Genomic DNA, 14684 nt, shown 5'->3' with positions numbered 1-14684 from the left:
TTCCACGTGCCATTGCCCAGCGTACCATACACTCCGTTTCCACACGTCAACACCTCTGTCTTTCCGCCGTCCGCCGATTCCACCAATACAACACTGCACTCGCCACCCGCTGCTATCGCAACAGCTGCATATATAGATAAAATCCACTTCAATAAATGAAATAATTGTACCTTAGATGTAGCAGACTTTGAACCCGATTATTTTGCACCGAATGCTACCGGATGAGCATGAGTCATTGTCACTTCAATACAGAAACAGAATCACACGCCATAAATCTTCATGAGTGAAAGGGGTGGTTGCTATCAGAGACGATTACAGATTTCGCCATAACGTAAATATACCACACGAAGCAAGATACGAATTCTGAAGAAAAAAAGTAAAATGGAACTGACCATCTCGCATATGCACCCATATCGTAGTTGTGATATTTTGTATACAAGTGTTGGCTTTCGCTATACTGTATATAGCATATACAAGCGTAACAACCACCAGTGAACAGCTTAGACTAGGGGTTGGAAACCAGCTTAAAGGCCCTATAAGTCGAAGACCACGTAGATGAAAGACATACGTACTTGCCTACTAAAACAATCTTCCACTTGCACGTACAAATTTGCAATCTCGAGGCATATTTGTATCATAATGTCAACCGAAACATCTCAAGAATGCCCTGTCTGACCTTTTCGACAACCATCGTATGTTCCAGAGGGCCATAGGCCAGTCATATATGTCGGAGAGTGGCGGGCGGTGGACAGCTTCGAGTCCCATCCACCGAGCCCAAGTTGAAAGCATCGATCACTACCAAAACCAAAAACCTATATAGTTCAAAGAAGATAAGTGTGGTGCAGAAGAAGGTAGAAAACAGCGACAAAAATACTGTAATGCCCGCCAGCAGGATATTAACCACGAATACATAGCGTATCTGATTTGACATACATAATAGTGATAATGTTAAGTGCACTTGGGGCATCCACTTACCTCACCACTGGCTGTGAGTGCGAGAGTATGTGCTTTCCCACAGGCGACGCGAGTGATAATCTGATTCGAAATGTCCTGAAGTAGATGCAACTTCGTATAGGGTTCTCCCTGATAATTACACCAATGCAGTTAGATTCGAATGCTATTAGACGCTACATACATTATAGCCACCTCGTGCACTACAAATACAAGCAGCAAATCGCGATGCAAGGAAATCGACACATATACAAGGGAATGAAGCACTATCGAAAACTAATGCACATTTTCTACAGGCTACTTGTTTAATCAGCGCCCAAACATACTTTTTCCGTATCTTCGACTTGCGTTTGGTACAAGTCTTTGAAATGGCCTAAGCCCAATTGTCCGTATTTATTTCCATCACTCGACTGTGGCGCGGATAACACCTGAAGTCCGACCGGTACATAATTTAAACAGATAAATCAATGAAGAATCCCGAAACAAGATCTGTTGCCGTAGTGTGATACATTTAAATATCCCAGCTGTACTATCCTACTCCGCCTGAGACATACACTAATTAAAAGTGCGGGTCAGTAACGGTCAACTTGAGCACAGGGTACCCCACAACAGTGACAACAATGTTCCGGTTTACATAAGAAAAGTTTTGTACCTTGCCATGGAGCGTTAAAGCAACAACATGGTGCTCGCCGCAATCTACATGTATTATAGGGTCTTGTCTCATGTCCACCTTATCCACGTTCATGAGTGTCAAACAGGCAGAGGTCGGCTCCTCTGTGTTTGCACAGATCAACAATACAAAGCAAAGGGGCGTCTAGTACAATAGATGCTTCATATAGGAAATACGTACCCCTTGGATTAAGGCCAGTGCCGTGTTAGCAAGCTGATAATCAGCATATGAGCCCTTTATTTTGCGCTCCCGTTGTCCTACTTGATTATGTCCATCAAGAAGGGCCCGTACATGTCATCTATATATCCGCCATAGCTCATCGATACGAAGAAACGATACAACCGCATCCACTTAGTAGACTGGAATTTCAGGACTACGTAAAATCAACCAAAGATGCGCGACATACCTGTGAGCGAATTGAGCGGCAGAACAAACAGGTTGCCGTTCTCCGATAAGGCATATATTGTGTTTGCACCGCAAGCGACCTGACTAAGCTTACTTGTGGCGTTTACCCTCACAGGCGTGTGTACGACCTACAACGATTTTCAAGCAGCATGATTTAGTTGAAGACACAACTGGCGCAGCATTACCGAGCAATAGTGAAACACGTGACACTATCGTCAGGGTAAGAGGAATGCCCAGAGTATAACTTCTGCTACATCCGTGAGAATAAACAGTCTATCCAGATAATGATGCACCATTTGATGTGACAATAAGGCACTCAAAATCAATTCACCCACCCAAACGATACTAACTGATTTAAACGTCTATATCATAGACCACTGAGTTTTCCACGTGGAACAGAAAACAAGACTAAGCACAGACTAGTAGTTGCTTCCCTGACAGCTAAATCAGATATACCCTGATGCGATTGGCAAACTGAACACTTTCTCTCCGCCTTAATCTTGGTGTCGATTTCCTTTTAATAACGGTTTCTTTGACCGTTTCTGTAACCTTGCCTTCAACGATTTGAATCTCGGAAACGGACAGTCCTCCGGTAGCAGTGCTGTCACTATCATCCTTTGTGGCACTTTCCAGATCTCTATAGGCATTATCATGGTTTACACGAGACATATTGTTACATCGCTATCATTGATTTACCAATACCATCACTCAAGTCCAAACGGCACGGATGTAATCGAATTCGAAGCACAAATATTTGCTTAGAACGAACTTTAGGCAGGTGGTCGATTGGGAGTCGGAACAAATGTATGATTCTCACTTATCAGGTAAATATCATAGCTGACTGATTATCGCTCTCCAGGCCTGCTCCTGCAGTTGGCAGATAAACTGCAGTATTGAACCGCTTGCACACAATATTTCGCTCCCGGTGATTGCCGTTTTTAAACGCCATAGGCAATAGCCATGGTTTCTAAGTCTGATATATGATAACAACGTTGAGCTTAATTAAGCTCAGTGCTTCGATAAGAAACAGGATAAAGGCGGTCAATCCCATTTATACAGAATCCATGTATACAGGGGTCTACTGTAGAAGAGGCCATGTTAGGCACGGTGGATTTTCACGACATACGTCGAGCTCGTGCTAAGTATAAGCGTTCACGGTGAGAATATCGTTGAGCCTGTGTTGTTCGAACTCGTTTAAGAGCAGGAAGGGTAAAATTTACCGCAACACTTGGGGTAGGCGAGCGCTTATAACCAGAGCGAGCAGACGAAGACGACGGAGCATTAGGGGATAACTTAGGAAGATGCACAAAGGTATTTGATGTAGAGGTCTGTTCCAGCTTGTTGTCTAGGAGAGCTTGATCTGCAGAAGCCATGCGCTTGGAGCTGAGAGGCTGAATCCAACCGACAGGGAAAACGGAGAGGAGTTCTTGTGCGCGAGGGATATAAACAAACAACCCAGCAGTTCCAACACCTATGGGGCAGGCGTCTGCAAACATGTGCTAGTGGTGAGTAGAGTTGGGGGTAACGAGCATGATCACTCCTTGAATGGCATTAATAGCTGTAGTATAAGCGGCGTGACACGCAGCGGTATAAATGAATTTTACATACTTTGATGTTAAATCAGTTAGTGGTACTAAGATAGTAGCCAGGTTTGGGATATACTGTGCCCACCAATTCATGGTGGCACAGAAAGTTTGAACTTCATGTTTGTCCTTCGGTGGTGGCATGCTCACAAGAGTCTTTAGACGGTCTTGTAAAATTGTGGTGTAATTGTGGAGGGTTACCCTGCCATAGTACGCCTTGCGAACATTGCGCAAGAGGGCCAAGTGACACTTGGAAGGGCGGAGACGGGATATTCGGCAATGACAATAGAGATGAACTCCTGAGGAGTAGTGGCTGGCGTTAACCACGGCTCAATAAGGTGCCAGGAGGATTGGTCAACGCTTCATGAGGGCGTTGATCTTGGCGCTTCGGCCAGAAGTGGTGCATCGTTCATCAAGCTTTTGGAAAGGGGTGTCCTCAATGTTAGCATGAATCTTTCGAACCCACGGAACGATGTGACGTTCAGGGTCGAAGGAGTATTTTCTCACTGCTTAGTGTTGTGTATTGTTGTTACGACCCATAGTGGCAAGCACTGAATCAGAGAACCTTTACGAAGTAAAGCTCAGCAACCTAAGACAAATTGCAAAGCCTGTCTATTACGACTCGAATGTGGACGGTTATAGTCAGACTAAGTCTATTTGTCTTATGTTTGTTGCAGCTTCACTCTAGTAAAGGGAAGCTCACAACTGACGGTTACTTCTACTTATATAGGTTCGTCACATGAGAGTCTTCATCGTGTCGGTTTTAGACTTTCGTGTGTCACCTAAGATGAACAAGTGTCACACGAAAGTCGTATTCAGTTTCCTGTTGGATGAAACAATTTGCCCGCGTAAACATCTTCAAGAAACCGACAGCCGACGCTTTAGTCAGCAAGGTTTAAGTTAGGAGGAAAAGGTTTATACCATGAGTTACAATACTGTACATACCAAGAAAAAAAAGGAAGACCTGGGGCTGGGGCCTTAGGCATTGTGTTCATCCGACCATCAATCTTAATCATCTGGTGAGGGTTGTTCAATTAATACCCTTTTTTTATAAATCAGCGCTGTATTGCCGATATTCTATAGCTTAGACTGTGAACTCATGTTGTATTTCAATATGCTCCTAATTCTAATAAAACTTGCGATATAGAAATCGTATCTGTGAATCCGGTGTTTCAACTCTGTGGCAAAGCAGAAACTTCGGAAGTGAGTGAAGGTCAGTGATGTACAAGACGGATAAGATCAATCTTTATAGGCTTGCAAAACAAAAGTGAGGGTTGTTCAATTAATATCTTTTTTTTTTAAATCAGCGCTGTATTGCCGATATTCTATAGCTTAGACTGTGAACTCATGTTGTATTTCAATATGCTCCTAATTCTAATATAACCTGCGATACAGAAATCGAATCTGTGAATCCGGTGTTTCAACTCTGTGGCAAAGCAGAAACTTCGGAAGTGAGCGAAAGTCAGTGATGTACAAGCCGGACCAGATCAATCTCTATAGGCTTGCAAAACAAACTGAAGTTTCTTGACTGATTATTTTTATTACTTCCTAATGAATTTAGGCTGATGAGCTTTCTCCGAAATGGCAAATAATTTAAATTACGTTGATTCTCTTGAGTTACTGGTTCTATTTTAGGCAATATAGTTTCCTTTTAGCTACGCCGAGTCGCCTTTCAAGAAGTCTTTCCTAGTTGTCATTCGAACTATCCGTCTAAATTTGCTTGAAAATTTGTGCACCATTGGTGACGAAATTAGTGTCAAATATTTCAGGTACTAAGAGTAAATTGTGTTCGCTTAATCAAACGACTCGAAGGAGGTATCACCGGGACAGTCCCGACAATACGCCAATACCAAAGGTCGTCAGTTTCGTGTTTACAGGTCACAGGCTCCAACCTTACATAGCAACAGGCTCTATCACCTCAGCACAAAAGTATAATTAAACCACCACGATTTTATTCTGTTCGGCGCTACCCTTTTAAATATACGCAGCTAAGTATTAATCGGATTGGCGTATAACTGCTTTTCACTCATAAAAGTGTCTGGCTAGTCTTGCGAACCAATCATATAGTAGGGCCAATCTTCATATCTCAGGGCTCAGGCTGCCTTTTCCTTCCCCTTCAGCATGGTAGTTGGTCACGAAAATGAGTGTAAATACTAGATGTATCACCAATGTATTGATCTGCTATCAAACGAATCAGTAAAATGCACGCTGGCCTCATCGCCCGTCGCGCAGGAATTTTGTAGCCAGCCTCAATGCCTTGTTTCTATCAGTGGCTGGATCGACGCGACCGTCGTCAAGCAAGTGTTTGACCACCTAGTGAGCACACAAATAGAGACAGGGAAACAGCAATGTTGAAAAGCGCAATACACTATGGTATATCTACAGTGAATGAATATTGAGGATGGCGATCATCGTACGATGCAAACAAAATTAGCTTGAACATCCGTCGATTACATCTTAGTACTGTAAAACATTGCCATTGAGTACACATATTAAATTCTGTCGAGGATCGATTATCAGTTGTTTAATCTTGTATATAAGGAGCAACGCGAATGTATATAGCCTATGTGCGGCATGAGCAACACTGGTACATCTTGGGAAAAAAAATAGCACAAGGCCAACCACTATTGCACTGGACGAACACAGCAAATCAACTTTTCAAGGTCGATAATCAAACCTCCACACGAACATACGACCTCACAGGGCTCTCACAATCATTCCCACACCTCAGTATGTCCCAGCTCAGCCGCCTTCAGAAACCCCTCACAGTTCCTCGCCCGTGGATCAGCTCTCCCGTCTAACAGCAGCAATCGCACCACATCCCCATAACCCGACACACAGGCAGAGCGCAAGGCTTCACTGGACTGAGCTGCGGGGTCTGCGCGGTTGTCCCTTATCAGCTCGCTCACAGTCTCTGTGTGGCCACTCCGCGACGCCCATCGCAGCCCAAAACTATTCTTAGCACACGGGTCGGACCGACCATCCTACGTTTGGACAATAGTTTGTACGTGAATGGCCGATTGTGTTATGCCGGATCAGTGAATACATGATTGTACGAGATTCAAGGGTGGGGGTTGGTAAGCATGGATAACGGTTTCTCATCCATACCACAAGGTGTGCCGACCGCAGCTGCACTAGAATTCCTGGCTGTTCTGCGATTTTTCAAACACCCATGGCACAGCACAAATAGTTCACAAATATATATTTGAACACACAGGGAGCAAATATTATCACCGAGATAGAAGCATAGTGAGGAAGTCAACTAATCAAGTCTTGTGATGAGAAATGCGTCCATGCGTGAAAATCGCATATCCTCTTAACAATTCAAACTTAGTCGAAAGATGGTAGAAGAAAGACGAATATCGATGCCTGGTTTATTGCAAAAAAATTAAACTTGGCAAGTGTTCTAATAGCAGTGTTGTTATACATCAACAGGTCATAAACGCATATACTTATTAAAATGTGGAACAATATCATACCTTCAAAAGCAATCGTACTACATCTACATGCCCTTCGCTGCTACTGAACTGAAGCGCCTTGCCATTAACAGCTTGTGGATCGGTCTTCTCGTTGCTAAGCAACGCACTTACACACTCAAGGCACCCAGAGGCACTTGCCACGAACATCGCATTGTTTTCGTCAGCAGATGGATCTTCAATAGCAAACAACACTTTCATCGTATCACTCTGTCCTTTAGAACACGCCAAAGAAATTCCACTCGTACGCGTACGGTTCCATTCGTGCGCATGTGTGACCATTAACCGAACCAACTCAGTGTGCCCTTTCAGTGCCGCAGTATGCAATCCACAGTGCAACAGGTCGAGCGTGTCTTCAGAAAATATCCCTGGAGAGCCGTTCGAGAAGGGTTGTTCCCCTGGTCCTATTTGCTCACTTCTAAGGTCGCTTGGATAGACAGAGGAAGCTCCAGTGGCCATTCTGTTCAGCACATTTCCCCCCGCATATCTATGTATGTATCCTGTGCCTTTGGTATACGCCAAGCGTGCGTTGTACGCTACGCGCTGATTCCTTGTTGTATCTGCCGTATAACCGTCGAAAGTGCCGTGCTGACTGGTCTTGTTACCACCGGCCAAGAAGCAATCGCGATATAAGCTTGACACCCCTCTAGTGAAGACAACTCTCTGGATATCCAGGCAAAGTCTCCTTCGATAGCTCGTAGGTGATAGACCTCCAAGTGACTCCGTTGCCTAGTAGGGCGATCAATACGACAATTAACTAACTGAAGACACGGGTAGAACTCTAATCTGGATTGTATCGACTTGACTTGACTTGCGATGGATAACCAGCATCCGCAGGCCCTTGCGTGTGTACAGTATACAAATTGCCATGTGGCATACCTCAATATCATTCCCATTGTCATTCCTGAGAATCCAATTGTTTCTACCCAGAGATTCGCGGATAAATATAAAATATCGATATCATTAGTGCGGTATCCTCGAGTTGAACAAATCATTCGACAAGCGGTGCCACTAGAGAGTTAGAAAGTGATTGTAATACGAAACAATGTGCCATTGAACAGAAAGCTTGCCCTTGGTCCATTCTAATGTATACTCGGAATAAAGCTATAGGCAGCGAGCTGAGGCAAAATACAATACCCAACAAACAACTCAGGTCCACAACACCAGCAATACAGCTAGCTATACCACGAAACGTTGATATAAATACTGTCCATTCAAGCGAGTCGAACTCTGAAGTCTAGATTTGAGTGATAGGGAACTCCTGATCCACACGCGCACGTCCGAAAACTCTTATCGAGGCTGAGATTCTCATCTACAACTAATACACAAATTCAATACCATAGAGGAAGGTACAAACAATAGATCATAAGAAAAGACTGTTGCTTCAAGCGCTCTGCGCCCATACCCTTTGCAATCCTCCTCATACATTGCACACCCATCACGCACGACCCGTTCCAGTACGTTCCATCGATGCGCTAATAAAATTTGCTTTACGACCCGCTTTCCCCAGTCCCCATCTGCCTATATCATACGTGTTTACGTGTTCATCATCATGAGCATGAATCGTTGTCACATACGTGAGTATGGTTCACTTTCATTTCAGACTTGGATCATTGTATATTATGAAAATCTACGCAGAGCTTAGAATGATACTACATGTAATGCTAGCGTGTGAGGCAGAGTAGATTTTCACCAGGAGTGTATTAGGTAGTGATATTATATGTACAGAGAGCTCGTCACTCCTTATCGATGGATAATGTTTCTACCAATCCTGTTGTATGCAGTATTATTTCCAACACGTTGATCCGCTCGGCCGTTGCAAGATTCGAGGTGAAATTCTTTTCTTCACACATTTACCTCAGATCTGCGCACTACATGCGTGCGTCTACTACCGACTGCCATGTTCAAAGGCATATGCCGCCGGAGTCGGGTGTACGCCGGTATCCCGTACGTTTAAACGGATTGAGATATTTGAGACACAGTTGTCATCTCGGTGCGTGATTGTTCGCGTGTCCGTCATATATTAGCTATTATTCTTTACCTAAACTGAGCTCATTTGAGAGGTTCATTGTAAGTGAAAGTTTTGCCCTGCATGTGCCATCAAAACAGAGATCATGACCGATAACACCTTAGTGCGTGGTTTGTGCGTGGCGTTGTTCATCATCATTACCACCCAGAAAAGTGAAAACCTCATCGCTACAATAATCTTAGCACAATGAGAGCACTATATTACATCCGACTGCGTATCTATCCAGTTAATACTAGTAATTGACAAAACTGACACAACCCAAGATGGTTCTTTAGGAACGTATTGCGTGAGTGCGTATACAGTTTGAGTGACATAGTTGCCATATACTATGCATACACGATAGGCAAAACCAAAGTATACCGGAAAATAGGAAGCTTTCAAAGAATAAAAGTACTATAACCTATTGTAGCATACACATACTATAAACTATTACTACTTTTATACATGAAATGTTATGGTGTATGTACATCTTTGAGGTGGCGAAATGTACCTGAATATGTATTGCGAAACACACAGTTTTCTGCACAAATACTCATAGGAAACGTCCAATACATACCTATATACGTAAATCTCCAAATCATATATTTACATATGCGTGGGTTACATATAAAACTGCATACAATCATCAACAAGCAGAACTATGTACATACCTTCATATACGAAGTCGTGACAAGTCCGGCCCGTCTTTCGTCGTACACAATGGCCTGCTTCAATCCTCGCTGTGCCGCTAAAGTATACTCTCGTCGCAGTGCTCTGCTAATGACATAGATGCAGACACATGCGTCCGACGCTGCCATATAGAGCGAACGCGTCGCCATGCCAACGTGAAGGAGATCGGATGGTTCCAAGTATTGTAGTATGCACTTTTGTACATCTTGTACGAGGGTGTCCAAGGTAAGAATCCGGACGTTCGATTTGGGAGTTGGATAGTTTGGCGATAGCGCACTGCGGGTCTGGAAATGCATGCTGCCGTTGTTTGTGTAGGTATCTAATTGACGTCTTAGCTAATTCACTCGTCTACCATTACAATTAGTCTACTACATACTAGTAGTGAGAGGTTATGATCTATGTAACTAAAAATATCATACAGAAGGCTATGAAAATATGTACATACATACATAGTTCAAATATTTATAATATTTTTACATTATGTATTGTATAGAAAAAAGTGATGACGTAATTTTGAGATCATTTTGGGTTTAGGCTTTAGGGTTAACGGGAATATCATTATACATGGCCTCCTGCAATTATATTAGGAGGCTGTGAGAATATGAGTATGTTCTTGGACTCGTGATTGTCTTCCCTCCTATATAGTATTGAACAGTCGAGTGAACTAAACCACTCTGCCCTATGATAGGTTCCGAGCCACAAGAAAAGGCAGTAGTCACCAACCCAGGTCGTACGACACATGTATGACACTAGACTACGACACATGTATGACACTAGATTACGACTCGTATTTATAGTTTTATTGTATTGCACCGCTCCTCAGTCAGAATCTTAAGAGCCTGTGCGATATTCCTACTTGGAGGATACGCCGTATTCGCCTCGTCGCCTCCTTCGAGTATGCGCAAAAGCAACTCAGCTTGGGTATCGTTTAAGTTGAGCTGTGGGCTGGACTTGAGTTGATCCACCAGAAGCCTGTTCGCGGACGATCTCATGCTTCTCAAAGGTTGATCCTAAAAGACAATGGCGAAGATTACATCAGTATTCTGTCGCGTATTCACAATATTGACTTGAACAATACACTAAGGACGAAAGTGACCCGCTTCCGACACAGGTACGATTTTACACACACACATATTTACATATCTACACACATACACATACATACATACATATATACATACCAATACGAATATATCAACATATAAACATAATATACATACATAAAAATACGAATATATATATACATATAAACATAATATACATACATACATACATACATACATATATATATATACAACATATATATATATATACCTATACCTATATTTTATACGAGTACATACATATGTTATACATACATACACATACATACACATACATATCCATACATACATACACATACATACACACACACACACATACACACACACACACACATGTATATATATTTACATATACATAAACATAAACATATTTATATATGTCCGATATAGATAGAGTCAGTGTCGTTGAAAATCCATTGCAGATCAAACCTACCGAGCATTTCCGTTGCAGCGTTGATTTTAGAAGCTCATTCGCCGCTCGTTGTGCGAATCTGATATGATTGCCCTGAGTATACCACCTGACAGCGGCACTGTAGTCATTCCTGCGAACACACTGAGCCCCTTGTACGCTGCAGATATATCCCACAGTCTCTACTAGACCATGTTCCTGAGCCAATTCGATTATGCGGTGACCTGGGGTATGCAATAGTGTGAGAGTGAGTGCGCAATAGTGTGTGCCTGAGGGCCCAACAGTATGTGATCGAGTACGCAGTTGAAAAAAAAACGGAATTGTGCATTTGTACACGCAGGGATCTACAGCCTAAACCGGGAACGAACGTCAGTAAACAATTGTCGGAACCAAGCAGTACCTAGGCACATGCGAATCAAGCGAATAAAACCCCAATGTAACGAAAAGTGGCGAGTGTTGAACTCACCCGTGTTATCACTATCTATAGGTATCCGTTGCAGTGCAATGGCAAACCTCCTTGCTCCTTGTGGACCACATTGTGCATAGTAGTTGCCGGCCATCTCCAGCATGCGGCATTCACCGTCGTCGACTGCAAAGGTGAGCGTGTTAGTATGATATGAGAAGAAACTCATCACATAGAGAGCAGACGTGTTTTCAAATCGATGCATGGTCGCGGAGCGCACTCCTCCATCTCCTAAATTTAATCTACCTGATCAGTGAATCACTGTGATTTAGGGGAAAGCAGACGAATGAACAAACTACAAATGGGCCATGCCTATCAGCTCGGCCTTACTAGTATCTCAGCTGGGTACAGTTCCAGATGCTTTATGAGAATCCCAAAGAAGTATCTACATAAAACCGACTTCGCAGGTTGCCGAATATTTCTCACATCAGTAGCCGTTCAAATAACATTTCTGATGAGCTATCTGCGACTATCACGATTGCATGCCGCCGACGCAAGTCTTCGCGAGTTAGCCAGAGAACCAATCAGCTTGCCATAGAAAACAATACCAAGCATGATTGTCATTATGGGCAACAAAATTGCATATGGGATCGAGAATATCACATTTGGACAAAACTTGTCGTGATTTGTTCCCTTGACGGGGTTACATACGCAATCAAAGCTCACAAGTACGATTGCGACTTACGCGATATCTGTGACAGCAGCTGATCGGCATACTGCATCAAAAACCACTGCCTCAGCGTGATTCCACAACTCAATGTGTCATTCATATGGTAGCCTCCGAGGTGGAATAGTATATCAGCCAAATGTGCCGTGAGGAGGAGACTATCCTCTGACAAGGACGCGCTTTTCTCCAACACGGTCACTGTGTCTTTCTTCAGTACCGCTTTAAGAATATCGCTGAGTAGACCTGTGTGGAGGCCGTCAGTCTTGCTGGTTGTGGTGGGTTTTGCATTGAACCATTGATCCTGCTTGGTGAACGAGGGACAATACGGTATGGGGCTATGAAGATATCACCAGTGAAAAGGTTACACGTATCTTTATCCCAATATTTGTGGCATCTACGAAGATTCTTTCAGAGTTGAATAGAACACGCTGTGACGAGACGCTTATTTTTCGTCCAGCGCTTCCGGAGTTCGAAAATGCATATTGTGGCGTGCGTGCTTATATATCTGCAGAGAGTAAGATAGAGAGAATCGAACTCGCCCAAAATCAAGCGATGCACAAAAAATTTACATATGGATACAAATGAAACTGATTTGAACAAGATGGATTCAATAATCTGCTTACGTGAGGTACACACCGTGTGCTCAGAAACGCGATCTAAGGTGATCTCCGGGGTGGCAAACATTAGTCTTGCGATCGCATATTCTATCCAAGATTCGCACTTAGGACTTATAGCCCAATCGTCGCCACAAAGTATCGCCACGACCTGAGATACAGCCAGATTAAATATACATCGAGTCAGTCTGAAGCCTGCAACATTCATGGCGGGGTGGTGATGAAGTGCTTGTAAAGTTTACTAGTACAATACATATCAACTACTTGTACGAGGGCGAAATGTCGATCACCCTGAACTAGAAACTGCCGGTCATAATCTTACATCGCTATGTAACAAATAAAAATATAGTAAAAGTAAAATCTCGATAATCCAGCAAGGGCTTGTACATGAATTTTGAGCTGCACCGTTCAATTTTGATCAAGCTATGAATACAGAATCCATCAGGAACTAAGCAACAGGTTCGCAAACCGATAACAGTCCAAATCTGTGTGGATCAGGGACTAGTACACATAACATGTCACAAAAGCGGAAATCTCCACAATAAAAAACCTCGTCTCCATTTCCAAGCAGCTAGGTATACAGGGTCAGACTACCAATTAAACAAATCAACACAGCATAACCAACAAGTAGGCAACATACTACTTTAATTCTCTCTGAGATTGCGATCAGATTGTTCCTATCTGCCTGTATCGAGCGCGACCACTCCTTCCAGTCCCTCAGTCTGCTGGAGTACATCATATCATTCATCAAAGGCATAGCTCTCAGATGAGGCAATAGCGCTTCGATTGCGCATTTGGTTTCTTTGTCTATAGGCAAGAGGCATGTTGATTAGCTTCGCGATTATGACACACACAGCTTAATGCTTTAAATCGTTGATGGCACCCGTGGTTCGCGACCGCCATGTCTCACAGCGCAAGCATACGTGCATTTGGAATGAGGTTGCCCGTACGCACCAACCACAATGCGTTCACGACACTGTCAAGATTCTGTATAGCTAGCCTAACGTACACTCGTGGAAGCATGGCAAAAGTACACGAAAACGATCACAGCTTTGATTAATTCTTACCTGTGCTTGAGTTGAATGACTCTAAGGAGTCAATACTCCCTTCTATGTCACCTACTACTAGCTTTCGAGCTACGACGCTCCATATATTCTTTTTGGTCTCCTGTACGTCAGTTGTGTGTATATTTTCCTGTGGATAGAATTGTGTACAGAGTGACCTTAAGCAGATTGTAACACTAACAAATATCAACCCCATAGCGCTTGAGAATGCTCGGGTGTCTGGAATCCAAGCGCAAGTATCATCGTTCGTATGAAGGAGTGGTAATAAATCTGAAGACGGACGGGCGCCTCATATATGCAACAACTAGGATCAGTGTCAACTTAATGTACAAGTCTGTCTGTATACACATACAGACACACGGACACACAGACACAAAAAAAAACGCACACGCACGCACGCACGCACACACAGACACAGACACAGACACAGACACAGACACACATATATATATACTAACAAACACAAACAGACAGACACGCATAGAAACACAGACACAAACAAATATATAACACACACACGTATACAAGAATAAACAGACACAGACACAGATATAGACATAGACACGTACGCACACCCACAC

General features: G+C 43.2%; 3 protein-coding genes across 3 annotated transcripts; all 3 read right to left on the bottom strand.

Moving 5' to 3' along the window:
- Positions 1–656: 656 nt before the first annotated feature.
- On the bottom strand, positions 657–3522 carry SARC_02014 (hypothetical protein; the record flags this gene model as incomplete). Its single annotated transcript, XM_014304258.1, has 7 exons — positions 657–812; positions 976–1083; positions 1278–1379; positions 1604–1725; positions 2028–2154; positions 2483–2707; positions 3247–3522. 7 exons carry the CDS (start codon positions 3520–3522, stop codon positions 657–659), a joined length of 1116 nt encoding a protein of 371 aa, XP_014159733.1.
- Positions 3523–5679: 2157 nt separating this feature from the next.
- Positions 5680–10175, bottom strand: SARC_02013 (hypothetical protein). Its single transcript, XM_014304257.1, has 6 exons — positions 9765–10175; positions 8491–8606; positions 7965–8007; positions 7089–7814; positions 6336–6593; positions 5680–5922 (listed from the first exon to the last, which is right to left on the bottom strand). The coding sequence occupies exons 1-6, from the start codon at positions 10077–10079 to the stop codon at positions 5824–5826; spliced, it is 1557 nt and encodes a 518-aa protein (XP_014159732.1). The 5' UTR covers positions 10080–10175; the 3' UTR covers positions 5680–5823.
- Positions 10176–10564: 389 nt separating this feature from the next.
- On the bottom strand, positions 10565–14238 carry SARC_02012 (Nup85 Nucleoporin). The gene is made up of 7 exons (XM_014304256.1): positions 14107–14238; positions 13680–13846; positions 13062–13190; positions 12444–12726; positions 11762–11884; positions 11320–11519; positions 10565–10793 (listed from the first exon to the last, which is right to left on the bottom strand). The coding sequence occupies exons 2-7, from the start codon at positions 13794–13796 to the stop codon at positions 10575–10577; spliced, it is 1071 nt and encodes a 356-aa protein (XP_014159731.1). The 5' UTR covers positions 13797–13846; positions 14107–14238; the 3' UTR covers positions 10565–10574.
- Positions 14239–14684: the final 446 nt, after the last annotated feature.

Source organism: Sphaeroforma arctica (assembly GCF_001186125.1).
Source record: "Sphaeroforma arctica JP610 unplaced genomic scaffold supercont1.86, whole genome shotgun sequence".
Lineage (NCBI taxonomy): Eukaryota > Ichthyosporea > Ichthyophonida > Sphaeroforma > Sphaeroforma arctica.
The sequence above is the reverse complement of the archived record's forward strand: the minus strand, read 5'-3'. Positions and strand labels throughout refer to the sequence as shown.

Bases quoted from the DNA above. Each gene is read 5' to 3' on its own strand.
- SARC_02013 (XM_014304257.1), bottom strand. From the start codon at position 10,079: ATGCATTTCCAGACCCGCAGTGCGCTATCGCCAAACTATCCAACTCCC. The intron at 8,607-9,764 runs GTATGTACATAG...CGTATGATATAG, and splicing joins TCACGACTTCGTATATGAAG to GCAGATGGGGACTGGGGAAA. The intron at 6,594-7,088 runs GTATGATATTGT...GTCCAAACGTAG, and splicing joins TAGTACGATTGCTTTTGAAG to GATGGTCGGTCCGACCCGTG.
- SARC_02012 (XM_014304256.1), bottom strand. From the start codon at position 13,796: ATGCCTTTGATGAATGATATGATGTACTCCAGCAGACTGAGGGACTGG. The intron at 11,885-12,443 runs GTAAGTCGCAAT...TCACCTTTGCAG, and splicing joins GCTGCTGTCACAGATATCGC to TCGACGACGGTGAATGCCGC. The intron at 10,794-11,319 runs GTAGGTTTGATC...ATTGTCTTTTAG, and splicing joins CGCTGCAACGGAAATGCTCG to GATCAACCTTTGAGAAGCAT.